This window comes from Guillardia theta (assembly GCF_000315625.1).
Source record: "Guillardia theta CCMP2712 unplaced genomic scaffold GUITHscaffold_41, whole genome shotgun sequence".
Lineage (NCBI taxonomy): Eukaryota > Cryptophyceae > Pyrenomonadales > Geminigeraceae > Guillardia > Guillardia theta.
In genome coordinates, this window is record NW_005434633.1 from 294,742 (window position 1) to 322,366 (window position 27,625).

At 54.1% G+C, this 27,625-nt stretch overlaps 1 protein-coding gene across 1 annotated transcript; it reads left to right on the forward strand.

Annotated features, from left to right (window-relative positions):
* Position 1: 1 nt before the first annotated feature.
* On the forward strand, positions 2-26,979 carry GUITHDRAFT_109770 (hypothetical protein; the record flags this gene model as incomplete). Its single annotated transcript, XM_005831242.1, has 10 exons — positions 2-23; positions 113-3,942; positions 4,060-4,222; positions 4,341-4,398; positions 4,904-4,953; positions 5,003-19,092; positions 19,141-21,341; positions 21,401-26,573; positions 26,625-26,669; positions 26,719-26,979. 10 exons carry the CDS (start codon positions 2-4, stop codon positions 26,977-26,979), a joined length of 25,893 nt encoding a protein of 8,630 aa, XP_005831299.1.
* Positions 26,980-27,625: the final 646 nt, after the last annotated feature.

The following is a 27,625-nucleotide window of genomic DNA, read 5'->3' on the forward strand; positions in this document are numbered from 1 at the left end:
GATGTGGTTTGCAACCAATCATGGTATTGTCAATCAGGTGCAATCTTTCCGTGGGGTAAATATGACACTTTGACGTCGACTGGCCGTCATTTAGTAGAAGCATGTCCAGCAGGGCACTACTGCGTCACCGGAGCCAGCGTCCCAACGCCTTGTCCTCCGGGGACATACTGCGAGGGCGGGGACGCACAGCCGGTACCATGCCCAGCGGGGACATACAACATGGAGGAGATGCAGACGAGCTGCAGGGCGTGTCCGGCAGGGTACCTGTGCTATCCGGGGGGAGTGGTGGACTACTCGAAAGGCAGCTACTATGCTGCAGAGGGCTTGTATGAATGCGCAGATCCGAGCGGAGGCATCTTCATAGGTCAGGATACGCTTCTAGAGGGCGATCTGGGTAACGTGCACACAAGCGTAGACATGATGGGGTACCTGATTGTCAGCGGCAGCTTGCGGACTGCAGCTACCGGAGTCGGGAAGTATGACGTGTTCGTGTCGAAGCTCGACATGGGAGGGAAGCTTCTTTGGACGACCCTGATAGGCACACCCGACGACGACAGGGCAGAGGGGATGACGGTAGGGGAGGACGGGAGCGTCTACGTGATGACAGGCAGCTCGGGAGGCTCATTCCTGACGAGGGTCGGGGGATGCGGGAGAGAGGAGTGGAGGATACCGATGGGAGCAGATGCTGGGCCAGGGACGGCAGCGCATCTGACGCATCAGGGCGACAAGGTGTACGCGTCATGGACGGACATGGAGAACAGGTCAAGGCTGGTGCAAGTTGGGGTGAATGGGAGTGTGTACTGGAATCGATCTTTGGGGGGGAATCAAAGCTTTGTGCGAGGGGTTGTGTGTGACGGAGAGGGAGCGATCTATGTTGTTAGGGAGATTTCTAATGGAACTGGTGTTTTCCCTTTGATTGGCAATAAGGTTTCTGTTTCCAAATATGATTTTAATGGCGATTATGTGTGGAATACCTTTTTGGCATTGAGGAGTTTAGCTCTGTACAATCATTTCTCATGGATCCATGATACATTGATGTTCGTTGGAAGTTTTCTAGTTCCGATTGATATCTCCAACCTTGACACCAAGGATATAGTTGTGAATGTATCACAGCTCGGCGATGTGTCATATAATGTAATGCCTTTTACAAGTGCAGACTACATACAGTTCTTTACAGTTGATGAGGCTGACAACTATTATTTTGTTTTAAAGAGTGATTTAGACTTTGCATGCAGTCTAAATGGCCAGTACTACTTGCAAAAATTCAATTCGGATGGTACATTGCAGTGGAAATCAGGAGTTTCTTTTAATGATTCTGCAACAATCCTGGGATTATCGTTCTCTGCTGGTCAAATACTATTATTTGGATCAGAAATGGCAAGAAACCACACCAATGTCCAAATTCTCAAGCAGTCAAAGCTTTCGATGTCTGTCACTTGCGGTGGAATCAGTTTTGGAATGGATTTTCGATGTCCCGTGGGCCATTACTGTCCTATTGGCATCAAGAGCGCACGTGATGGACAATGCCCACTCGGGACATTCAATCCTCACAGAGGGATGGAGAACCTATCCCAATGCATCAGCTGCCCTCCTGGTATGTTCTGTGATGCATACTCCTTGCCAGCTCCAAGTGGGTTTTGCCTCCCTGGGTTCTACTGTCTACGAGGGTCTGCGCATCCAAGAGGGTCGGTTTGTGACAATCGCACTGTAATCTGTGACACACCAAGGTGCGCGACGACGGAAGTGTCGAGGTCGTCGGAGAGGTGTGGAGGGATTTGCACTAAGGGAACCTTCTGTCCGAGAGGGTCGGACTTTCCTCGGCAATGCCCACCTGGATCGTTCTGTGCTGCAGACGGCGCTTCAACTGTAGCTGGCCCATGTCAAGCTGGCTTTTACTGCGAGGTACCCGGAGGGACCAATAGTACTCCGTCTGGAGCATCAGCACAAGCTGGTCCATGCCCAGCAGGGTTTTATTGTCCAGTTGGGTCGATTTTACCGAGCAAGTGCCCCAGGGGAACATTCTCACAGAAGAAGAAAGCCTGGAGGTTTGAAGACTGTAGCATATGTATGTCGGGCAAAGTTTGCCCGACATACAACACGACTGAGCCGAGCGCGTGTGATCCAGGCTATTTTTGTCCTCCAGGAAGCAAGGAGGCCACTCCAGAAAACACCATGTGCCCCAAACGACATGCGTGTCCCGAGAACTCTAGCGAGCCAATACCATGTGCGGCCGGGTACTACCAGGACGAGGTCGGGCAGAGCTCCTGCAAGACCTGCCTCCCAGGTCTCTTCTGTCCAGGTACGTCTGCTAGTGCGGATCCCAACGGCACCGTGGTCTGTCCGGTCGGTCACTACTGCCCTACGGGGTCATCGTCGCCCAGGCTGTGCGCAGCGGGGATGTACTCGAGGGACCGGGAGCAGGCGGTGTGCCAGTACTGCCCAAGGCGATACACATGCCCGACGCCGGGGACGGTAGAGCCGCTGCCGTGTCCGGTGGGTCACTACTGCGGCACTAACAACTCGTCTCCCGTGCCATGCCCGGCGGGAACATTCAGTTATAGGACTGCTTCATCTCTTCAGGAATGTAATCTTTGTCCTGCAGGACGATTTTGTCCTGAGATTGCAGCTACTAACTGGTCTGGAATCTGTGATGAAGGATTTTGGTGCTTGTTTGGTTCACAAATCCCACACGTCAACTTCTCAATGGCAGCAATCAGGTTGGGAACGATAATTCCTTGTCCTGCAGGGCACTACTGCGTCACCGGAGCCAGCGTCCCAACGCCTTGTCCTCCGGGGACATACTGCGAGGGCGGGGACGCACAGCCGGTACCATGCCCAGCGGGGACATACAACATGGAGGAGATGCAGACGAGCTGCAGGGCGTGTCCGGCAGGGTACCTGTGCTATCCGGGGGGAGTGGTGGACTACTCGAAAGGCAGCTACTATGCTGCAGAGGGCTTGTATGAGTGCGCAGATCCGAGCGGAGGCATCTTCATAGGTCAGGATACGCTTCTAGAGGGCGATCTGGGTAACGTGCACACAAGCGTAGACATGATGGGGTACCTGATTGTCAGCGGCAGCTTGCGGACGGCAGCTACCGGAGTCGGGAAGTATGACGTGTTCGTGTCGAAGCTCGACATGGGAGGGAAGCTTCTTTGGACGACCCTGATAGGCACACCCGACGACGACAGGGCAGAGGGGATGACGGTAGGGGAGGACGGGAGCGTCTACGTGATGACAGGCAGCTCGGGAGGCTCATTCCTGACGAGGGTCGGGGGATGCGGGAGAGAGGAGTGGAGGATACCGATGGGAGCAGATGCTGGGCCAGGGACGGCAGCGCATCTGACGCATCAGGGCGACAAGGTGTACGCGTCATGGACGGACATGGAGAACAGGTCAAGGCTGGTGCAAGTTGGGGTGAATGGGAGTGTGTACTGGAATCGATCTTTGGGGGGGAATCAAAGCTTTGTGCGAGGGGTTGTGTGTGACGGAGAGGGAGCGATCTATGTTGCTGCGCAGGCAAGCAATTCATCATTGGGTACCAGGGGGACTCTGTTGAAGGTCGGTGTATCAGGTGTCACAGTATGGGAGCGAGGTGTAATATCATCTGGTTACATTTCTGTGGTCGGGACTTTCGCAGATAGGGACGGGTATGTGTGGATCTTTGGCAATACGGGCATCTGCAGCAACATGGCTGAAACCTCGAAACAAGCCTTGAATCTTACGATCCATTCAGACTTTATCTCTCGTCCAGCACTCATCGGAGGCTGTGACATTCTCTTGGCAAAGTATGATAATCAAGGGCAGGTAGTACAGTCATTTGTGCTGGGAACGCCTGGAGATGAAAGGATAACTGATGTGACACTGTCTGACATGGGAGATATATTCATCCTTGGAGAGGCTCTGGTGCTATCGGAGGGATACCTTCCATTTGTTACAAGGGTACTGACAAGTAGCCAACTGAGCTGGACGAGATTGGTAGGCACAAACAGTACTGGCGTTGGACAGTCAATCTTTTTGCGAGATGGTGCGATATCAGTTGTGACTGAGGTTTACAAGGAAGCAGCATCGTCTATGGAGACGAATGTCAGCTTGGTAACGAAGCAAGTCCAAATCGATTTGGTGCAGATCGCAACAAGAGAAACATGCAAAGGTGTATCCTTTGGTGAAAGCTTCGAGTGTCCCGTGGGCCATTACTGTCCTATTGGCATCAAGAGCGCACGTGAAGGACAATGCCCACTCGGGACATTCAATCCTCACAGAGGGATGGAGAGCCTATCCCAATGCATCAGCTGCCCTCCTGGAAAATTTTGTAATGGCTTAGCTTTGACATCGCCTAGTGGTGACTGCATCGAAGGATTCTATTGTAGAGTTGGGTCAGCAAATGAAATTGCTTCGGTATGCGATCCAAGATCTTATTATTGTGATACCCCAGGATGCAGCAATTACTACAAAGGAGATGTTATTCCGTCTTGTGGAGGATCTTGTGAACCTGGCATGTTCTGTCCAGCTGGAACTCAGAGGCAAGAGCCCTGTCCACCTGGATTTTTTTGCATTGAAAACACAAAGGTCACTGGTCCATGCGCTGCCGGATATTATTGTTCTTTACCTGAAGGCAAGACTCCTACTCCTGATGGTAATGAAACCGGCTTTGGCCCATGTCCAGCAGGGTTTTATTGTCCACTTGGGACAGAAATTCCGATAAGTTGTCCAAGAGGGACATATTCAAACAAAGAAAAGGCAACATCAATCAGTGATTGTCAGATTTGTCCTGCTGGAAACTACTGTGATGAGAAAAATCTTAAATATCCAAAACCTTGTCCATCTGGATACTATTGCCAAGGTGGTACAAAATTTGCAAAACAAAACTCGAATTTCTGCCCAATTAACACATACTGCCAAGGGGAAAATACAAACCCAATCCTTTGCAACCCCACATCCTATCAAGACGAGGTCGGGCAGAGCTCCTGCAAGACCTGCCTCCCAGGTCTCTTCTGTCCAGGTACGTCTGCTAGCGCGGATCCCAACGGCACCGTGGTCTGTCCGGTCGGTCACTACTGCCCTACGGGGTCATCGTCGCCAAGGCTGTGCGCAGCGGGGATGTACTCGAGGGACCGGGAGCAGGCGGTGTGCCAGTACTGCCCAAGGCGATACACATGCCCGACGCCGGGGACGGTAGAGCCGCTGCCATGTCCGGTGGGTCACTACTGCGGCACTAACAACTCGTCTCCCGTGCCATGCCCGGCAGGTACGTACAGCAACCTGACCGAGCTAGAAGGCTCGTCGGAGTGTAGGCTGTGCGATCCCGGGAAGTACTGCAGTACGGCAGGGCTCACGTCTCCGACGGGAATGTGCGAGGCGGGCTATTTCTGCGAGGCTGGGGCGATCAACTCCGCAGGGGCGGCAGACGAGTACACGACGGGAGGCCGGCGGCGGGTGATGGCATGTCCAGCAGGGCACTACTGCGTCACCGGAGCCAGCGTCCCCACGCCCTGTCCTCCGGGGACATACTGCGAGGGCGGGGACGCACAGCCGGTACCATGCCCAGCGGGGACATACAACATGGAGGAGATGCAGACGAGCTGCAGGGCGTGTCCGGCAGGGTACCTGTGCTATCCGGGGGGAGTGGTAGACTACAGCAACGGCACAAACTACTCGGCCAGCATGCTGCAGACCTGTCTGTCGACCCTGGAGGCAGGGAGCTCAGGCGAGATGTGTGTCTCGACGATGGGGGGCCACGACTACAGGTGTCCGCTGGGGCACTACTGCCCCGAGGGGCTCAAGGAGCCGGCCCTTGGCAGGTGTCCGCCAGGTACGTTCAACGCTCATCACGGACTGAACAATGTCTCGCAATGCATGAGCTGTCCGCCAGGCATGTACTGCGCAGGGTCAGGGCTGGGCTGGCCTAGCGGGCCGTGCCTACCCGGGCGATACTGTCGGGAGGGGTCGGCAGACGAGTACGGATCGAGGTGCGACAATCGCTCGGTAGCGTGCGACAGTCCACGGTGCGAGCTGATGATAGCGCGCGTGATCGACGTGACGGGATGCGGGGGGGAGTGTCCGGCAGGGTGGATATGTCCAGGGGGATCATGGGAGCCGCTACCCTGCCCGCCGGGACGGTACTGTGAGAAGGCTGGTATTGCAAACGCGACGGGACCATGCGACGCAGGATACTACTGCATGAGCGAGGCCGGGGGCTCGATCGGGAGCACGCCGACCCCCGCCGAGTCTGGAGGGCGGGGACCATGCCCGGCCGGGCACTACTGCCCGGTGGGCACCGTAGCACCAGTGAAGTGTCCTCGGGGCAGCTTCTCAGGGAACGAGAGAGACACGCAACTGTCGGACTGCACGGCATGTCTGGCAGGGCACTATTGCGGGAAGGAGGGCATGCCAAGAGGAGACATATATGCATGTCCGGAGGGCTACTACTGTCCTCAAGGAGCATGGCTCGCTCGAACCGTCAAGACCGTATGTACGAAAGGCCACGCTTGCCCTCAGAACTCGTCGTCCCCTGTACCATGTGCGGCCGGGTACTACCAGGACGAGGTCGGGCAGAGCTCCTGCAAGACCTGCCTCCCAGGTCTCTTCTGTCCAGGTACGTCTGCTAGCGCGGATCCCAACGGCACCGTGGTCTGTCCGGTCGGTCACTACTGCCCTACGGGGTCATCGTCGCCAAGGCTGTGCGCAGCGGGGATGTACTCGAGGGACCGGGAGCAGGCGGTGTGCCAGTACTGCCCCAGGCGATACACATGCCCGACGCCGGGGACGGTAGAGCCGCTGCCGTGTCCGGTGGGTCACTACTGCGGCACTAACAACTCGTCTCCCGTGCCATGCCCGGCAGGTACGTACAGCAACCTGACCGAGCTAGAAGGCTCGTCGGAGTGTAGGCTGTGCGATCCCGGGAAGTACTGCAGTACGGCAGGGCTCACGTCTCCGACGGGAATGTGCGAGGCGGGCTATTTCTGCGAGGCTGGGGCGATCAACTCCGCAGGGGCGGCAGACGAGTACACGACGGGAGGCCGGCGGCGGGTGATGGCATGTCCAGCAGGGCACTACTGCGTCACCGGAGCCAGCGTCCCCACGCCCTGTCCTCCGGGGACATACTGCGAGGGCGGGGACGCACAGCCGGTACCATGCCCAGCGGGGACATACAACATGGAGGAGATGCAGACGAGCTGCAGGGCGTGTCCGGCAGGGTACCTGTGCTATCCGGGGGGAGTGGTAGACTACAGCAACGGCACAAACTACTCGGCCAGCATGCTGCAGACCTGTCTGTCGACCCTGGAGGCAGGGAGCTCAGGCGAGATGTGTGTCTCGACGATGGGGGGCCACGACTACAGGTGTCCGCTGGGGCACTACTGTCCCGAGGGGCTCAAGGAGCCGGCCCTTGGCAGGTGTCCGCCAGGTACGTTCAACGCTCATCACGGACTGAACAATGTCTCGCAATGCATGAGCTGTCCGCCAGGCATGTACTGCGCAGGGTCAGGGCTGGGCTGGCCTAGCGGGCCGTGCCTACCCGGGCGATACTGTCGGGAGGGGTCGGCAGACGAGTACGGATCGAGGTGCGACAATCGCTCGGTAGCGTGCGACAGTCCACGGTGCGAACTGATGATAGCGCGCGTGATCGACGGGACGGGATGCGGGGGGGAGTGTCCGGCAGGGTGGATATGTCCAGGGGGATCATGGGAGCCGCTACCCTGCCCGCCGGGACGGTACTGTGAGAAGGCTGGTATTGCAAACGCGACGGGACCATGCGACGCAGGATACTACTGCATGAGCGAGGCCGGGGGCTCGATCGGGAGCACGCCGACCCCCGCCGAGTCTGGAGGGCGGGGACCATGCCCGGCCGGGCACTACTGCCCGGTGGGCACCGTAGCACCAGTGAAGTGTCCTCGGGGCAGCTTCTCCGGGAACGAGAGGAACACGCAACTGTCGGACTGCACGGCATGTTCGGAGGGCTACTACTGTCCTCAGGAAGCTTTGTTGAGTTTTTCCATTTTCGAGTGCTCGCCTGGATACTACTGCCCTCCACGGTCGCTAAATGACAAGGCTGTCATTTGCCCTGCTGGGTACTTTTGCATTGCTCGAAAAGGGCTACCGGAGCCATGTGCGGCCGGGTACTACCAGGACGAGGTGGGTCAAACTGGCTGCAAGGTCTGCCCTGAGGGTCATGTATGCCGATACAACGCAACATCCAAACTCAATATCGAAACATGTCCAGCGTGTCCACCTGGCCATTACTGTGAAAAAGGAACTTCCATTCCAGCAAAATGTGCCGCAGCAACATACAACAGAGTCCAAGGGTTAACAGCGTGCATAGACTGTCCAGCTCGGTACACATGCCCGACGCCGGGGACGGTAGAGCCGCTGCCGTGTCCGGTGGGTCACTACTGCGGCACTAACAACTCGTCTCCCGTGCCATGCCCGGCAGGTACGTACAGCAACCTGACCGAGCTAGAAGGCTCGTCGGAGTGTAGGCTGTGCGATCCCGGGAAGTACTGCAGTACGGCAGGGCTCACGTCTCCGACGGGAATGTGCGAGGCGGGCTATTTCTGCGAGGCTGGGGCGATCAACTCCGCAGGGGCGGCAGACGAGTACACGACGGGAGGCCGGCGGCGGGTGATGGCATGTCCAGCAGGGCACTACTGCGTCACCGGAGCCAGCGTCCCCACGCCCTGTCCTCCGGGGACATACTGCGAGGGCGGGGACGCACAGCCGGTACCATGCCCAGCGGGGACATACAACATGGAGGAGATGCAGACGAGCTGCAGGGCGTGTCCGGCAGGGTACCTGTGCTATCCGGGGGGAGTGGTGGACTACTCGAAAGGCAGCTACTATGCTGCAGAGGGCTTGTATGAGTGCGCAGATCCGAGCGGAGGTATCTTCATAGGTCAGGATACGCTTCTAGAGGGCGATCTGGGTAACGTGCACACAAGCGTAGACATGATGGGGTACCTGATTGTCAGCGGCTGCTTGCGGACTGCAGCTACCGGAGTCGGGAAGTATGACGTGTTCGTGTCGAAGCTCGACATGGGAGGGAAGCTTCTTTGGACGACCCTGATAGGCACACCCGACGACGACAGGGCAGAGGGGATGACGGTAGGGGAGGACGGGAGCGTCTACGTGATGACAGGCAGGTCGGGAGGCTCATTCCTGACGAGGGTCGGGGGATGCGGGAGAGAGGAGTGGAGGATACCGATGGGAGCAGATGCTGGGCCAGGGACGGCAGCGCATCTGACGCATCAGGGCGACAAGGTGTACGCGTCATGGACGGACATGGAGAACAGGTCAAGGCTGGTGCAAGTTGGGGTGAATGGGAGTGTGTACTGGAATCGATCTTTGGGGGGGAATCAAAGCTTTGTGCGAGGGGTTGTGTGTGACGGAGAGGGAGCGATCTATGTTGCTGCGCAGGCAAGCAATTCATCATTGGGTACCAGGGGGACTCTGTTGAAGGTCGGTGTATCAGGTGTCACAGTATGGGAGCGAGGTGTAATATCATCTGGTTACATTTCTGTGGTCGGGACTTTCGCAGATAGGGACGGGTATGTGTGGATCTTTGGCAATACGGGCATCTGCAGCAACATGGCTGAAACCTCGAAACAAGCCTTGAATCTTACGATCCATTCAGACTTTATCTCTCGTCCAGCACTCATCGGAGGCTGTGACATTCTCTTGGCAAAGTATGATAATCAAGGGCAGGTAGTACAGTCATTTGTGCTGGGAACGCCTGGAGATGAAAGGATAACTGATGTGACACTGTCTGACATGGGAGATATATTCATCCTTGGAGAGGCTCTGGTGCTATCGGAGGGATACCTTCCATTTGTTACAAGGGTACTGACAAGTAGCCAACTGAGCTGGACGAGATTGGTAGGCATAAACAGTACTGGCGTTGGACAGTCAATCTTTTTGCGAGATGGTGCGATATCAGTTGTGACTGAGGTTTACAAGGAAGCAGCATCGTCTATGGAGACGAATGTCAGCTTGGTAACGAAGCAAGTCCAAATCGATTTGGTGCAGATCGCAACAAGAGAAATATGCAAAGGTGTATCCTTTGGTGAAAGCTTCGAGTGTCCCGTGGGCCATTTCTGTCCTATTGGCATCAAGAGCGCACGTGATGGACAATGCCCACTCGGGACATTCAATCCTCACAGAGGGATGGAGAACCTATCCCAATGCATCAGCTGCCCTCCTGGTATGTTCTGTGATGCATACTCCTTGCCAGCTCCAAGTGGGTTTTGCCTCCCTGGGTTCTACTGTCTACGAGGATCGGCGCATCCAAGAGGGTCGGTTTGTGACAATCGCACTGTAATCTGTGACACACCAAGGTGCGCGACGACGGAAGTGTCGAGGTCGTCGGAGAGGTGTGGAGGGATTTGCACTAAGGGAACCTTCTGTCCGAGAGGGTCGGACTTTCCTCGGCAATGCCCACCTGGATCGTTCTGTGCTGCAGACGGCGCTTCAACTGTAGCTGGCCCATGTCAAGCTGGCTTTTACTGCGAGGTACCCGGAGGGACCAATAGTACTCCGTCTGGAGCATCAGCACAAGCTGGTCCATGCCCAGCAGGGTTTTATTGTCCAGTTGGGTCGATTTTACCGAGCAAGTGCCCCAGAGGAACATTCTCACAGAAGAAGAAAGCCTGGAGGTTTGAAGACTGTAGCATATGTATGTCGGGCAAAGTTTGCCCGACATACAACACGACTGAGCCGAGCGCGTGTGATCCAGGCTATTTTTGTCCTCCAGGAAGCAAGGAGGCCACTCCAGAAAACACCATGTGCCCCAAACGACATGCGTGTCCCGAGAACTCTAGCGAGCCAATACCATGTGCGGCCGGGTACTACCAGGACGAGGTCGGGCAGAGCTCCTGCAAGACCTGCCTCCCAGGTCTCTTCTGTCCAGGTACGTCTGCTAGTGCGGATCCCAACGGCACCGTGGTCTGTCCGGTCGGTCACTACTGCCCTACGGGGTCATCGTCGCCAAGGCTGTGCGCAGCGGGGATGTACTCGAGGGACCGGGAGCAGGCGGTGTGCCAGTACTGCCCAAGGCGATACACATGCCCGACGCCGGGGACGGTAGAGCCGCTGCCGTGTCCGGTGGGTCACTACTGCGGCACTAACAACTCGTCTCCCGTGCCATGCCCGGCAGGTACGTACAGCAACCTGACCGAGCTAGAAGGCTCGTCGGAGTGTAGGCTGTGCGATCCCGGGAAGTACTGCAGTACGGCAGGGCTCACGTCTCCGACGGGAATGTGCGAGGCGGGCTATTTCTGCGAGGCTGGGGCGATCAACTCCGCAGGGGCGGCAGACGAGTACACGACGGGAGGCCGGCGGCGGGTGATGGCATGTCCAGCAGGGCACTACTGCGTCACCGGAGCCAGCGTCCCCACGCCCTGTCCTCCGGGGACATACTGCGAGGGCGGGGACGCACAGCCGGTACCATGCCCAGCGGGGACATACAACATGGAGGAGATGCAGACGAGCTGCAGGGCGTGTCCGGCAGGGTACCTGTGCTATCCGGGGGGAGTGGTAGACTACAGCAACGGCACAAACTACTCGGCCAGCATGCTGCAGACCTGTCTGTCGACCCTGGAGGCAGGGAGCTCAGGCGAGATGTGTGTCTCGACGATGGGGGGCCACGACTACAGGTGTCCGCTGGGGCACTACTGCCCCGAGGGGCTCAAGGAGCCGGCCCTTGGCAGGTGTCCGCCAGGTACGTTCAACGCTCATCACGGACTGAACAATGTCTCGCAATGCATGAGCTGTCCGCCAGGCATGTACTGCGCAGGGTCAGGGCTGGGCTGGCCTAGCGGGCCGTGCCTACCCGGGCGATACTGTCGGGAGGGGTCGGCAGACGAGTACGGATCGAGGTGCGACAATCGCTCGGTAGCGTGCGACAGTCCACGGTGCGAACTGATGATAGCGCGCGCGATCGACGGGACGGGATGCGGGGGGGAGTGTCCGGCAGGGTGGATATGTCCAGGGGGATCATGGGAGCCGCTACCCTGCCCGCCGGGACGGTACTGTGAGAAGGCTGGTATTGCAAACGCGACGGGACCATGCGACGCAGGATACTACTGCATGAGCGAGGCCGGGGGCTCGATCGGGAGCACGCCGACCCCCGCCGAGTCTGGAGGGCGGGGACCATGCCCGGCCGGGCACTACTGCCCGGTGGGCACCGTAGCACCAGTGAAGTGTCCTCGGGGCAGCTTCTCCTGGAACGAGAGGAACACGCAACTGTCGGACTGCACGGCATGTCTGGCAGGGCACTATTGCGGGAAGGAGGGCATGCCAAGAGGAGACATATATGCATGTCCGGAGGGCTACTACTGTCCTCAAGGAGCATGGCTCGCTCGAACCGTCAAGACCGTATGTACGAAAGGCCACGCTTGCCCTCAGAACTCGTCGTCCCCTGTACCATGTGCGGCCGGGTACTACCAGGACGAGGTCGGGCAGAGCTCCTGCAAGACCTGCCTCCCAGGTCTCTTCTGTCCAGGTACGTCTGCTAGCGCGGATCCCAACGGCACCGTGGTCTGTCCGGTCGGTCACTACTGCCCTACGGGGTCATCGTCGCCAAGGCTGTGCGCAGCGGGGATGTACTCGAGGGACCGGGAGCAGGCGGTGTGCCAGTACTGCCCAAGGCGATACACATGCCCGACGCCGGGGACGGTAGAGCCGCTGCCGTGTCCGGTGGGTCACTACTGCGGCACTAACAACTCGTCTCCCGTGCCATGCCCGGCAGGTACGTACAGCAACCTGACCGAGCTAGAAGGCTCGTCGGAGTGTAGGCTGTGCGATCCCGGGAAGTACTGCAGTACGGCAGGGCTCACGTCTCCGACGGGAATGTGCGAGGCGGGCTATTTCTGCGAGGCTGGGGCGATCAACTCCGCAGGGGCGGCAGACGAGTACACGACGGGAGGCCGGCGGCGGGTGATGGCATGTCCAGCAGGGCACTACTGCGTCACCGGAGCCAGCGTCCCCACGCCCTGTCCTCCGGGGACATACTGCGAGGGCGGGGACGCACAGCCGGTACCATGCCCAGCGGGGACATACAACATGGAGGAGATGCAGACGAGCTGCAGGGCGTGTCCGGCAGGGTACCTGTGCTATCCGGAGGGAGTGGTAGACTACAGCAACGGCACAAACTACTCGGCCAGCATGCTGCAGACCTGTCTGTCGACCCTGGAGGCAGGGAGCTCAGGCGAGATGTGTGTCTCGACGATGGGGGGCCACGACTACAGGTGTCCGCTGGGGCACTACTGTCCCGAGGGGCTCAAAGAGCCGGCCCTTGGCAGGTGTCCGCCAGGTACGTTCAACGCTCATCACGGACTGAACAATGTCTCGCAATGCATGAGCTGTCCGCCAGGCATGTACTGCGCAGGGTCAGGGCTGGGCTGGCCTAGCGGGCCGTGCCTACCCGGGCGATACTGTCGGGAGGGGTCGGCAGACGAGTACGGATCGAGGTGCGACAATCGCTCGGTAGCGTGCGACAGTCCACGGTGCGAACTGATGATAGCGCGCGTGATCGACGGGACGGGATGCGGGGGGGAGTGTCCGGCAGGGTGGATATGTCCAGGGGGATCATGGGAGCCGCTACCCTGCCCGCCGGGACGGTACTGTGAGAAGGCTGGTATTGCAAACGCGACGGGACCATGCGACGCAGGATACTACTGCATGAGCGAGGCCGGGGGCTCGATCGGGAGCACGCCGACCCCCGCCGAGTCTGGAGGGCGGGGACCATGCCCGGCCGGGCACTACTGCCCGGTGGGCACTGTAGCACCAGTGAAGTGTCCTCGGGGCAGCTTCTCCTGGAACGAGAGGAACACGCAACTGTCGGACTGCACGGCATGTCTGGCAGGGCACTATTGCGGGAAGGAGGGCATGCCAAGAGGAGACATATATGCATGTCCGGAGGGCTACTACTGTCCTCAAGGAGCATGGCTCGCTCGAACCGTCAAGACCGTATGTACGAAAGGCCACGCTTGCCCTCAGAACTCGTCGTCCCCTGTACCATGTGCGGCCGGGTACTACCAGGACGAGGTCGGGCAGAGCTCCTGCAAGACCTGCCTCCCAGGTCTCTTCTGTCCAGGTACGTCTGCTAGCGCGGATCCCAACGGCACCGTGGTCTGTCCGGTCGGTCACTACTGCCCTACGGGGTCATCGTCGCCAAGGCTGTGCGCAGCGGGGATGTACTCGAGGGACCGGGAGCAGGCGGTGTGCCAGTACTGCCCAAGGCGATACACATGCCCGACGCCGGGGACGGTAGAGCCGCTGCCGTGTCCGGTGGGTCACTACTGCGGCACTAACAACTCGTCTCCCGTGCCATGCCCGGCAGGTACGTACAGCAACCTGACCGAGCTAGAAGGCTCGTCGGAGTGTAGGCTGTGCGATCCCGGGAAGTACTGCAGTACGGCAGGGCTCACGTCTCCGACGGGAATGTGCGAGGCGGGCTATTTCTGCGAGGCTGGGGCGATCAACTCCGCAGGGGCGGCAGACGAGTACACGACGGGAGGCCGGCGGCGGGTGATGGCATGTCCAGCAGGGCACTACTGCGTCACCGGAGCCAGCGTCCCCACGCCCTGTCCTCCGGGGACATACTGCGAGGGCGGGGACGCACAGCCGGTACCATGCCCAGCGGGGACATACAACATGGAGGAGATGCAGACGAGCTGCAGGGCGTGTCCGGCAGGGTACCTGTGCTATCCGGAGGGAGTGGTAGACTACAGCAACGGCACAAACTACTCGGCCAGCATGCTGCAGACCTGTCTGTCGACCCTGGAGGCAGGGAGCTCAGGCGAGATGTGTGTCTCGACGATGGGGGGCCACGACTACAGGTGTCCGCTGGGGCACTACTGTCCCGAGGGGCTCAAAGAGCCGGCCCTTGGCAGGTGTCCGCCAGGTACGTTCAACGCTCATCACGGACTGAACAATGTCTCGCAATGCATGAGCTGTCCGCCAGGCATGTACTGCGCAGGGTCAGGGCTGGGCTGGCCTAGCGGGCCGTGCCTACCCGGGCGATACTGTCGGGAGGGGTCGGCAGACGAGTACGGATCGAGGTGCGACAATCGCTCGGTAGCGTGCGACAGTCCACGGTGCGAGCTGATGATAGCGCGCGTGATCGACGGGACGGGATGCGGGGGGGAGTGTCCGGCAGGGTGGATATGTCCAGGGGGATCATGGGAGCCACTACCCTGCCCGCCGGGTTTTTATTGTAGTCTTTCGGGGCAGGGATGGGTCACAGGACTATGTCCAGCGGGATCATACTGTGAGAATTCGAACGGTTATAGTGTTGTCACGGTTTGTCCGATCGGCTTTTACTGTCCCCCAGGTTCTCAATATCCTTTGGCATGTCCTCTTGGTACTTCCTCCAATCGTTACAACATTTCAAGTTCAACTGATTGCATTCCATGTCCAGCTGGATATTACTGCCCATCTGCTGTGACAGAGTGTAGCTCTCAGAATGTAGATTCTTGTTTGGGTTTGAAGGAGATTTGTCCGGAGGGATACTACTGCCCGCCGGGCAGTTACATCGGGTACAATCCAGAGCATATTTGTCCGAAGGGGCATTACTGCCCAGTCGGTTCCTCGTCAGCGCTGCCTTGCCCCCCCGGACAATACCAAGATTACATTGAATCGTCCTCCTGCAAGCCTTGTTACGCTGGCGCCTACTGTCCAGGTGTAGGCAATGTCGACCCTACCATTCAAGATGATGGAGCAAACATCTGCCCTCAAGGACATTATTGCCCTGCTCTTTCAGCCAATGCAACGCCTTGTCCCATCGGATTCTTCAATCCACTGTTTGCATCAGTCAACATATCCGATTGTCAAATATGTTTAGCGGGAATGTACTGCAACAACAGTGGACTTTCGTATCCCACAGGACTCTGTGACGCTGGGTATTTCTGCTTGCTGGGAGCGAAGACTGCAAACCCAGTTGAGAACCTGTGCCCTCGAGGCTTTAAATGTCCTGCAGGTTCGAGATGGCCTTTGTTGTGTCCTGCTGGGACATATTCTCCGAATATGGGCGCTGCCTCCTGCAGGAATGTTGGAGGAGGATTTTATCTCAACATGAGCGGAGTAGTCTCGTTTGGGCTTGATTTTTTTGCAGACAATTTCACAGAAATCGAGTTATATTCTGCTTTCAAGCAAAAAGATTTGCCCAATTCCAAGTTCATATGCCAAACTCTTCATGATTCCTTGATTGGATGCGAGAATCGTGACTCGAATTTGACCGTGGATTCATTTGAGTTTTGCGACCAATTCAGAATAGCTCCAACGCAATGCTCGACCTCTCCTGAAGCAAGCAAAACCTGCTGTTCATGTGGTGGTGGGAAGAGAGATTTTGCAATCTGCGAAATTTTGACTGAAACTATCTTTGGAAAATGTGCTTCAGGATATTACTGCATAGAGGGATCGCCATCTCAATACCCTCTGGCGGAATCGAATGAGGGGAAGGGGGACATTTGTCCGCCTGGCCATTACTGTCCTACCGGCACAACACGTCCAATAAAGTGCCCAGATGGTCAGTATCAGACTGACTTTGGCAAAGACTATTGCCTAGACATTCCAGAGGGCTATTTCAGTCCAAATGACACAGCAACTTCAATCGAAATTTGCCTGCAGGGCCACTACTGCCCCCGAGCGCATATCCTGTCACCTATCCCATGCCCCAGTGGTACTTACGGCAACATTACTGGAATGACAAAGCTTGAACAATGCTTTGCTTGCCTCCCAGGGATGTATTGTCCTGCTGAGGGCCAAGTATTGCCACGTGGACTTTGTTCGATGGGCTTCTTGTGCAAAGGTGGCGATGTCAACTGGAATCTGAACTTGTCATACCTCTGTCCAGCTGGATATTATTGTCCTGCGGGAAGTGCAGACCCAACGCAATGCCCCCCTGGGACATATAATGACAAATTGGGAAGAGGAAGCGTTTCGGATTGTCTGCCATGCTTAGAAGGGCGGTACTGTCCGACAGCTGCCGTAGCCACAGATAATCTTACGGAATGTGATGAAGGTTTTTACTGTCCACAAGCCTTTGGCAGTTTCACTATGTCGCAGATCATCAAAAAGTTTGAAGCGCCCCTGTGGTGCGGCGTAATGGACTCTTTGAACGTTTTTGATATTCCCGTTGGAAGTTCTGTAGCAGCCCCACAGCAATACATCTGTCCAGTAGGCCACAAATGCCCCAAAGGTAGCGGACAACCTATCCTTTGCTGCGACTCGACTTCCTCAGAGTACGGCAGCTGTGCCCTCTATCAACCTGGAAAGGGAAGCAATTCTTGTTATAAGTGTCCGGGCGGTCGGCATTGCTTGCAGAAAGCTGTTGGGAGCAGTATGGTCGTCAAATCCATTTTGTGTCCACTTGGATACTACTGCGAACTTGGGAATGTTCCCAAGATATGCCCTCCTGGGACTTACGGGAATCGAGAAGGATTGTCAGTGATAGAAGAATGCATTCCATGCATGCCTGGATTCTTCTGCAACAACGGAAGTATTCAGGGTCCATGCGAAGCTGGATTCTGGTGCAGTGGAAAAGCACAATGTCCGAATCCAGGAGACAATTCAACGTGTTCGAAAGATGTGATTGGAATCCAAGGTGGTACGCTCGTGAATGATTTGTGTCCGCCTGGCTCTTATTGCCCTTCTGGAACAAACGCACCGATTCGTTGCCCTGCCGGCACTTACATTGAACGATCCTCACCGTCGTATCCTGGCAGGTATTTGTGCGACTGCTTGGATTGTGAAGCAGGCAGCATGTGTACGGAAGGCACATCGGCCCTTGAGCCGTGCCCTAAAGGATTCTTTTGTCCAAATTCACGGAATTCGTCACAAGATTATCTTCGCGGAGCTTGTGTCGAATCCAAGAGCTCCTGCTCCATTCATCCAATGCCAGAACCATGCCCTCCAGGCACCTATCAACCTGATGTCGGGAAGAAGAGCGCGGATGCCTGTCTCATTTGCGGTAATTTCTCATTTTCAGTGGATTACAGAGGCTACTATTGTCCAAACTACAATTCATCAAAACAAACCATCTGCCCGGCAGGTCATTACTGTCCTGTCGGTATTGAGGATTCGGTGCCCTGTCCTGATGGATACTACTTGGAGCGAACGGGAGGTCGCTCAATTGATGACTGCAAAGTCTGTCCAGGTGGAGCTTACTGTCCGAATGGAACTGTCACACCGCTTACATGCGACGAAGGGACGTTCTGTGTGAACGGATCGTCGTCCCCAACCATTTGCCCAAGTGGATACTATTGCCCAGCCAAGTCGGACATGCCGATACCCTGTCCTCCGGGAACCTTTTGTATAGCAGGGTCTATATCGCCACACATTTGCCCTCCTGGTACCTTCTGCCCGTGGAGATCTGAAGCAGCGTACCTATGTCCACTCGGAACATACGCTGAACCCAATGCGACGATTAACAGGACTTCTATAGAGGCCGCGTGTAGCCCGTGCGCCCGTGGATATTTTGGGGCGGATCCTACCAGAACTTCATGTGAACTTTGTTGGCCAGGGTACATGTGTTATGGAAGTACCATCCGTGGTGATCCAGTGAACGCTACGTCTGATCTGGGAGAAATATGTCCTGCCGGATATTATTGTGAGAGGGGATCGTACAAAGCAACTCCTTGTCCAGCAGGAACATACAACAAAGAACCAAAGCAAGGCTCTTCTGCAGCGTGTATTCAATGTCCACGAGATTCTTTCAACGACAAACCAGGGCAAGCCGCATGCATTCCGTGCGGAGGGAGCGCTGTATCCAGAAATGACAGTCTGGAGTGTCAGTGCAAAGGTGCAAATCGCGTCTTTCAGCCATTCGATAGCGCCTGCCGTTGCATAGCTGGTTACACAGTCTACAACGGTCTCGGCGAAGCTCAACCCGATCAGGCAACAGCCGATGGAGTGACGGACTGTGAAGCGATCGTCATGCCGAGGTGCGGGCCAACTGAAATCAGGGGACCGTCTGGTGCTTGTGCAAGCTCGTGTCCTGATACATCTTGTGAACTTCCTCCTTGCTACTGCATCAACGGAATAGACATCTGTAATAACACCTGTCCAAATTACCAGATCGCTAAGGCTGAGAAGATCCAGGTAAAAATCAACACATGCTTTGTTTCTCCTGATTGATTTGAATTGCAGATTGACTCCACAGTTGGTACAGCTCTGACATGCACATGCCTCTGTCGAAACGACTCAACATTTCAGGAATGCGTTGACCCAAACGAGTTTCCAGCGCAGAAAACTTACGAAATCATTGTGGACAAAGCAGGAAATAGCATTCTCAAAGTAATCACGAGCACAGAGAACAGAACTTACTTTCTTGGCACAAAAGTACAAACCGGATCATCGGACACTTCACAAGCTACATTTTTGAGCACTTCAGGTGACGGCTTCACGGGTGTCCTCGACATACCAACGACATATTTTGATGACCTGGGACTTCAGGAATGTGTGATGAACACTGATCAAATTTGTATCGAGAAGCAGGCCCTCCGTTCAAAGACATCTTGGAAAGATAAAGTTCAAGACATGCGAAGAAATAGCCTCCGAGCGACCGCTGCAGCATCGTCTGTGATTGGGGTACAATCACCCATCATGTGCTTGAAAGCGGGAGCAGGTGTCATGTGGACGATCTCAGGGTCACTATCTGATTCCAGCGTGCACTATCCTGTGTATGTTTCGGACTCACTTCTCAACACCAATCCAACGTTTGATTACGGTGCTTTCGTAACTTTGAAAGACCAAATCTTGCGAGGAAACAATGTCTCGACCTTCTTCTTTCAGTTCGACACTCCAGGAATCTACGTTTTCAGAGACTCCGTGACACCTACCAAGCAAGCGGTCATTGGTGTGGTTGCTCCTGTTCTTGACTGTCCAAAGGCATTTGAAACGAATCAAATTCAACCCATGTCGATTGATATCCTGAAATCGTTTCCAACATCTTCAAAAGATACTGTGATCAATCCAGATTACAAATTCATAACGATAGTGGCATTGTCTATCCTAATCATTTTCGTTGTAGCTGTGTTTTTGAACGTTCTCAGGAACCAACTAGGTTGGGGCAAGTCTCTGTCTTCAAGGCCCAAGTTTCGAAAACATGGTTCCCAACAGGACTACTTCTCCTTGGCTACAAGAAAGGAACGGTCGAGCGTTGGGAAGGAAGTTGGAAGTATCAAGACTATGGACGCAAGTTCTGAAGGTACCGAGCTGATGGGATTCAGTGTGAGCATGCTGTACGACAAGTTGGAGGATCAAAATAGCCTTGTGTCGGAGCAACTAACTCAGCAAAAGCAAGACATCCGCGAATTTTACGAAAAAGTGACGCGTGAGACGGCAACGCTGCGTGGTTTGGTTGATAGGAATCGCAATATGGGTTTCACTGAAGATGAATTACACAGAGCCAAGGAAAGAAAGAGTTTAATATTGGAAGAAATCCACCGTCGAAAACAGATCGGGCTCACAGGCACTGTCGTGTTTGAAGAAGCCATGAAATCTATCTTTACAAAACCCGAAACAATTGAAATCCTGCAAAAGCTTCAAGAGAGTTTGACGAAGCTCAACGAAAACTATTTGGCAGAAGCACAGGGTCCAGACGGTCATATCTCCAAATCAATCATAGAGGAGCTCGATGCCGCTGTTCGACAAAACATTCCCATCTTACCGAATTTTCAACCATTAGATGAAAATGGCGCAATACTGTTGTCTGGCTCCCGGCAACCATTTGCGAAGAAGGACCTTTTCGACTCGGAAGGCAATTTGAAGATCATTCCAGCAGTCATGGAGATCGATCGAGCGACCAAACTTGTCAAACCAGTTAAGGGGCTTGAAATGATGACTGGAAAAGGGCAGATCGTCCCAGTACCAGAGAATTGCTGTATTCACCCAATCTCAGGAAAGGTGATCCCGATGGAAGGCAACGTCTATTTCGATCCGAGAAGGCGGTGTTTCAACTTTCTCTCGTGCATGGACTTCAAATCGCTGGTGGCTGGCCCATTGCCGTACGTTTGCAATCGTCAGAACCCGAAGTCAATGTGCTACCCCGATGCTGCTGCTTACATTCACCTGATTGCCAAGGAGGATAGAGGATTTCCCCTGAATGAGTCTCGAACGATGTTAGATCCTTTCACGGGGACTCGAGTGCCTGTCTTGGGTATTACCTCAAACCTCGCCACTGGGGAACTGCACGCAGTGGGAGGGGCGGTTCTTGATCCGGTCACTAATCTACTGAAGCCTATACGTATAGGAGACTTGATGGAGGATCCGGAAACTAAGGAGGTATGCATGATCACTGGTGTGATGATCAGTGAAGAAACTTGCAATGTGGTGCCGCTGGGCTGCAGGTAATCATTAGCGTTTCTCTTCTCTCCGTATGATTTGACGAAAGTTTGTTTTTCTGCAGGAGAATAAATGAACAAGGGGTTGTTAAACATCTTGTCCCGGGTTGTGATGTTGTGGACATCTTTTCTGAAGAATCACTTGTATTGGGCTCGACTATTGCAAACCCCATGAACATCAAACATGTCATTCCATCAGGCAGCCACGAAATATATGGTTTGCGAAATGCGAAACTTGACTTGGAAAAGGATATGTTAGATCGTCTATCAAAATTGAAAGGCAAAATATCTGCAATACAACCAAGTGAGGTCAAGTCCCTGCATAACATGGCATCCAAATTGATGGATGTAAACAGAAAGCTCATTGACAAAGCCTCAAGTTGGAGTGAGCTCGTGCTACAGCATCACAATGAAATGCTGGCTATCGCAGAAAATGGAGGCAAGATTGGAATGAAGTACGATTTTGTACTAGCTGAAGACCTGCCACTCTTGATCGGCTGCACATACTACGACGATACAAGTCGCCATGAGATTGTTGTCCTTGATGTTGAAGTGGATGAAGCCACTCAGCTGTTCGAAGGTCTAGGATGTACGATCATTGATCCGATCTCAGGCAATGTCGTGCCAGCAGTATTTGGTGGAAGAATGAAGGATCCGCATTCAAGGAATATAATTCCCGTAAATGGCATTAAACGCGATCCTAGCACATTTCAAGTTGTGCCTCAGTCGAATCTTTCGTCACCTGGGACAGAGACCGAAGCAATCAGCAGCAATGACAGTTTCAGTCTGATCAGTGAGCTCCTGAAGAAACTCGCCGAGAATCAAACAAGCTCTGCAGCGCTTCAGAGTGTGATGCAGAAACTTCAAAACAAACCAGCTGTCGCTAAAGCTCAGCCCTATTCTGATGATGAGATGGAGGAATCCGAGTACGAAAGTGAAGGCACGGAGTCTGCGATCGACGTGGACGAGACCTCGGCTCCTTCTTCTGTGTCGGAGATTGAAATCGATGCCATAGACCCCGACGAAAAGTTCGTCAGCGATCTGAGAAAAAAAGGTCAAAATGTGTTGATGATCCTCTCTCAAATCGTTTGCGACGACCCCGAAGCCCTTGCCAAGGCTGTGCAAGAGCTTGAAAACTATCATTACTCCAGGGTTGAAGAATTCATCCACAGACTGAAGAAGCACTTTGGGCAACGAGAGGAAGCCAATAGGCTGATTGCAGAAACTTCTGAAACTGAAATTTCGGGCCAAGTGAGATCGATTCAAAATGAAATCGTGAAAGAAGTTTTTGAGAATGACAAACAGCTGGTAAAAGAATTGTTCGAGCGTTTGCACCTCGAAAATTTGGAGTCTCTTGTGAAAAGCCGGAAGAACGATCTCCTGCAAGAATTCAGTGGAGAGCATAGCGTTTCAGCAGGAGACAAGACAAGATACAGAATCGCCAATGAGCTCAATCGCAAGTACGTCGAAGAGTCGGACCGTATGCGAAACGAAAGTTTGAATCAGTTCTGGAACTTCCTAGAGGAAGCTGATGACGGTCTTATCACAACCATAAAGCATTCCCAGATGAGCAGAGAGAACCTGATGGACGCGGTCAGGTCGCACGGAGAAAACATCAACACCTTCTACGACTCCATGGAGAAAGATCTTGAGGATCAGCTTGAACAGCTTCTGATGGAGAAGGAGAAGGCAGTCTCAAAGAAAGTTGCCATCCTCGATGCTCACATCCACGGTCGTACAGGAAAAGCACTCTGGAAGAAGGTAAAGCTCGTTTTCCAGCTCACAAGGTTGAAGGGAATGAAGCAGCAAGACACTCAGCAGATCCTGCCGGACGAGAGTCGACTGAAGGAGTACGAGCAGGCGCTAAATGAGTTCACCGAGTCGAAACTGCAGTCCTTCGAGGAACAGATCGAGGGTGAGATACAGGGGAAGACGTCTCAATATGATGCAGAATTCTTGAAGAGACTGGAAGGGAGTGAAGTTGAAGACCCTGAGGCGATCAAAGAATTGTTGCAGAATCACGATCTAGAGCGACAGAAGTTGCTGGAGAGATTGAACATGGACAAGATGTCTCAAATGGAGGAGTTGAAGAAGCAGCTCGAAGAAAGGAAGACAAAGAAGATGATCAAGCTCAAGGCTGAAATTCATGAGAGAGCAGCTCAACAGCCCGACAGCCTAAAGACAGAAGAAGGCTCCAAGCTCTTCCAGATACAGTCAGATCTCCTCATAGAGCAGGAGATCGAGGTCACTAAGCTTGAAGCAGCTCTGACTCGACAAGAATGCTCTGAGATGTCCGAAGTTCGCAATCACAACTTGTTGATCTTCGAAGCTGAACAAGCGACTCTCAAGCAGGAAGCAAACGAACGCATCCGGGCGGCCTCCAGTGATTCAGAGAGAGCGAGGCTGATTGATGAGCATGAGATACAGTTGGCAAAACAGACTCTCATGCAAAATGTGGCCAAGGGCAAGAGCGAGGAGGAGCTGAGGAATCGTCTTTCAGAGCGCAGAAAGAAAAGGGAACAATTCCTGCAGCTGCAGCACGAGAGGCAGAACGAGATGGTAGTCTCTGGCAAAGAAGCCGAGTCTATTGCGAGCGAGGTCAACCATTTCAAGAAGGAAACAGCTCTGGTGTTGAAGCACGAGCAAGAGAGAGCAAACGAGCTGCGGGAACAATTGCTGCAGGCCCAATCCGAGATCCAGATGCTCAAGGATGAGCTGAAGCTGCACGTGAAGAAGCAAATCGAAGAGCAGGAAAAGAAGATCGAGCGCGACCTCAATGCGTCCTCTGACGAGAGGCGCGAAGAGTTGCTCCGACAGCACACACAAGACATTGAAAACCTGCGCAACATGGAGCAAGCCGACGCCGCTCGTCAACTTGCAAACTTGGAGAAGCATCTTCAATCGAAGAATGCAAAGAAGAAGAAGAAGTTGGAACAATCGCATGCAAAACAGATGAAAGAACTCAAGACCCAGCTTGAAAACGAGAAAATTCAACATCTGACTGCAGACGAAATCAGCTCATCTGTGGAAAAGGAATTTGCAGACAAAGAGAGGATTGAAGCAGAAAACATCACCATGAAGATGGAAGAACAGAAGAAGAAAGTGATAGCTGAAGCTAACGAAGAATTCATGATGAAGATCAAAGACGATCTAAGTGAAGACGAGAAGCAGAGGCTTATCTCTCAACATGAGGAGAACTTAGCCAAGTTGTCCAAGTACATCGACAAGGAGAATGCACGAAGACAAGAAGCTCTGAAAGCACAACTTCTTGAAAAACGGAAGAAGAAAGAAGAGAGAATGATGGCAAGAAAGCATCAGAAAGAAAAACAAGATGAAATTGTCAACAAGCAGCGACAAGAACTGGATCAACTCGAGAAGGAACAAGAGAGGGAGAGAAAAGAGCAACTGAAAAGATTGGAGGAAGAGCTCCAAAAGGAAAAGGATGAGGAGCTACAGAGGATTCTCGCAGCAGAAGCGAACGTTCCTGCTCCTGACGTGCAGGAATCAGAGAGCAAGATCGAAGAGGGTGACATTCCAGGTTCAGTGTTGAGCCAGGACACAGAGAAAGAAAAACTGCTCGAGGAAGCACACAACAAAGAGAATACCATAAGGAATCAAGCTTCTCTTGACCGTCAGAAGCAGGAACAAGATTTGCAACAGAGACTGGAAAAGAAGAAAGAGAAGAGGATGTTGGAGTTGAAGCGGAAACAGGAAGCAGAGATGGAACAGAAGCTTTATGAGCAAGTCGAAGAAGCGACCAAGATGCTGGAGTTAAGCTCAGCCGAGCAGAAGGCTGAGAACGAGGCAGAAGCAGAAGAAATGGAAGACGCAGGGTTGGACCTCTACGTTGACAAGACCGTTGAAGACGATTTCGAGAAGAGACTTGAGGAGGAGCGTCAAAATCTACAGCACGAGCTCGAGAAGATGAAGGAGGAGCAGGAGAGGATGAAGCGCGAAATCCTCGAGAAGCAAGAGCTGGAGATGAAGAAGCTGGAAGAAGAAATGCAGAAAGATCAGGAAGCGTTCGAGCAGGCCCTGATGGCTGAGCAGCAAAAGAAAGCTGAAGAGCTCAAGCAAAGGAGGCAGGAGATGGAAAAAGAACTGCAGATGAAGGCAGACAGCGCGACTGCAGAGGAACGAGATCTGCTGATTCAGCAGCACGAAGAGAAGATGAAGATGCTAGAACAGGAGGAAGCCATGAAGAAGATGTCGACAGAAGAGGAGCTGAAGGCGAGAGTTGCTCAGCGCAAGGAGAAGAAGAAGAAGTTGCAGCAGAAGCGTGCAAACGAGAGCTTGCAGCTGCTCTTGACGGAGCAGAAAGAGAGGGAGCATGAGCTAAAAGAAATCCTACGACAGAAGCAGGTCGATGACATGATTGCGATGGCCCGAGCTGGGAATTTAGAAAATGCGATTCACCTCTTGCAACAGTTGCACAGCAAAGAGCTCGAGGAAGAAGACGTGAGCTTTGCCGAAGAATATGCAAAGAAGATGGCATCGGCTCAAGATGAAAAGCATTCTGAAAACCTGGAGCAAGATTTGAAAGCGACAAGAGAGAAGAGGTTAGAAGAGCTGAAAGCTAAACATGAGAAGGAGATGTCCAACATTCAGAGCATGAAGAAGCGGGAATCAGACCGAGATGTGCTCATGAAGAAGCTAGAACAAAGAGCTTCTGAGTTCAAGAAGATGGAGGACGAGTTCCGAGCTCGAATGGAAGCGGAAGTTGCTCGAATAGAGGAGGAAAATGAGCGTCTTTACCAGAAGGAATTGGAGGAGATCAAAGGAAAGCGCGGCAAGATTGCATCAGGGCATAGAGGAAGCTCCCGCTCCCAAACTCGTGAGAGCATTCAGAAGGAACACGAGCAAGAGAGTTTGTCATTGTCGTCGGCGTTAAGTGACGAGCAGCGGAAGCAAGAGATCATACTGAAGAGGAAGATCGAGCAAAGGCGGCAAGAGAGGAAAGCTACTTTTATCAAGATATGCACAGATCTGTTTCATGAGATCCGAGATGGCAAGAGTTTGGATTCTCTGAGTTTCGACAAGTTGACCAGCTCTGAGGTCGATTCTGCCAAGAAGATTCTGGAGAGAGGTAAGAGACGGTACGAAGAGAAGAAGAAGTTGCCAGTTGGCAAAGCTGCTGAAAAGTGGATGAAGAAAGCTTTGAACCGAAGGCTCTCAGTCGATCTCCTCGCGGAAGACGAGCGCAGGCAAAATCAAGACGAGGCAGGCGGCTCGTCTCAGGTCGTTAAGCGTTGCCTCCATCTTTCATGTCTGATCGCTGACGTCCCGCAGCTCCAGTCGAGCTTCATGCTGCACAGGCCTGCACAAGACGAACAGGTGCATGCGCTGACCGCGACCTTCTTTCAACTGACACTCGTCACTCTAGTTCCACGACGAACGAGCACAGCTGGCGGAGCACGAGAGGAAGGCAAGGTTGGCCAGGGAGCGAGCAGATGCTATAGCTAGGGAGATCGAGGGCTTGAAGAAGTCTCAGATTCAGCAGGGCCAGAGCGACGCGATCAAGATCTCTCAGGACGAGTTCATGGAGATGCTTCGGGAATCAAACCTAACTACAAAGCTGCTGGAGGTCGAGAGGCTGCTCCGGCTGCTGGTGGAGAAGAACAGCAAGTCCAAGCCGTCCAGCTAGCCCAGGTTTCTAGTCTTTGTAGATGTAGTTTGGTAGGAACTCACACACGAAGTCGATGGTGGTCAGGGTACCATGAGGGCCCGTCACGCTCTCCCCGTGCTTGTCGAGCAAGGGCATGTCCCGATAAACTCGTTGAAACAAGACTCCTCGTCTCACCGCCTGTAGCGAGCCCAGCTGCACGCACACGCTGCCGGCCATGAGGTCTCGATGAAGCATGCCTCCTTGCTCCAACACCATCACACACAACATCGTCGCCTTCGTGTTGGCCGTTAAGTTCGACTCGAAATGTGTCTCCCCTTGCGGCCATCGCGTTTCCAGAGCTCCCTTCTGCACTGAAGTGTCGCTCCATACGAGGGACTTCATGTCGTTGGAGGATAGATGCTCCTGACAGCGAGTGACGGAGAGTACTGGAAAGGAGAGGGTTGCTCACCTTGCAGCAGAAGAAGGAGACTGAGTCGTTCCTCTGCCTCTGATCCATCAGATCTCCGAACTCTGAGAGCGAGCCCGCGGCGTAACGGACGAACAAATGATGCTTCATGCTGTTCTTCTTCCGTTGCGACACCATGTTCTGAACCTTGAGGATCCGAATGCGCAGAAACCCTCCCTCTACGTCGCAGGTCGAGCCGTGCGACTTGCCGTTGACATT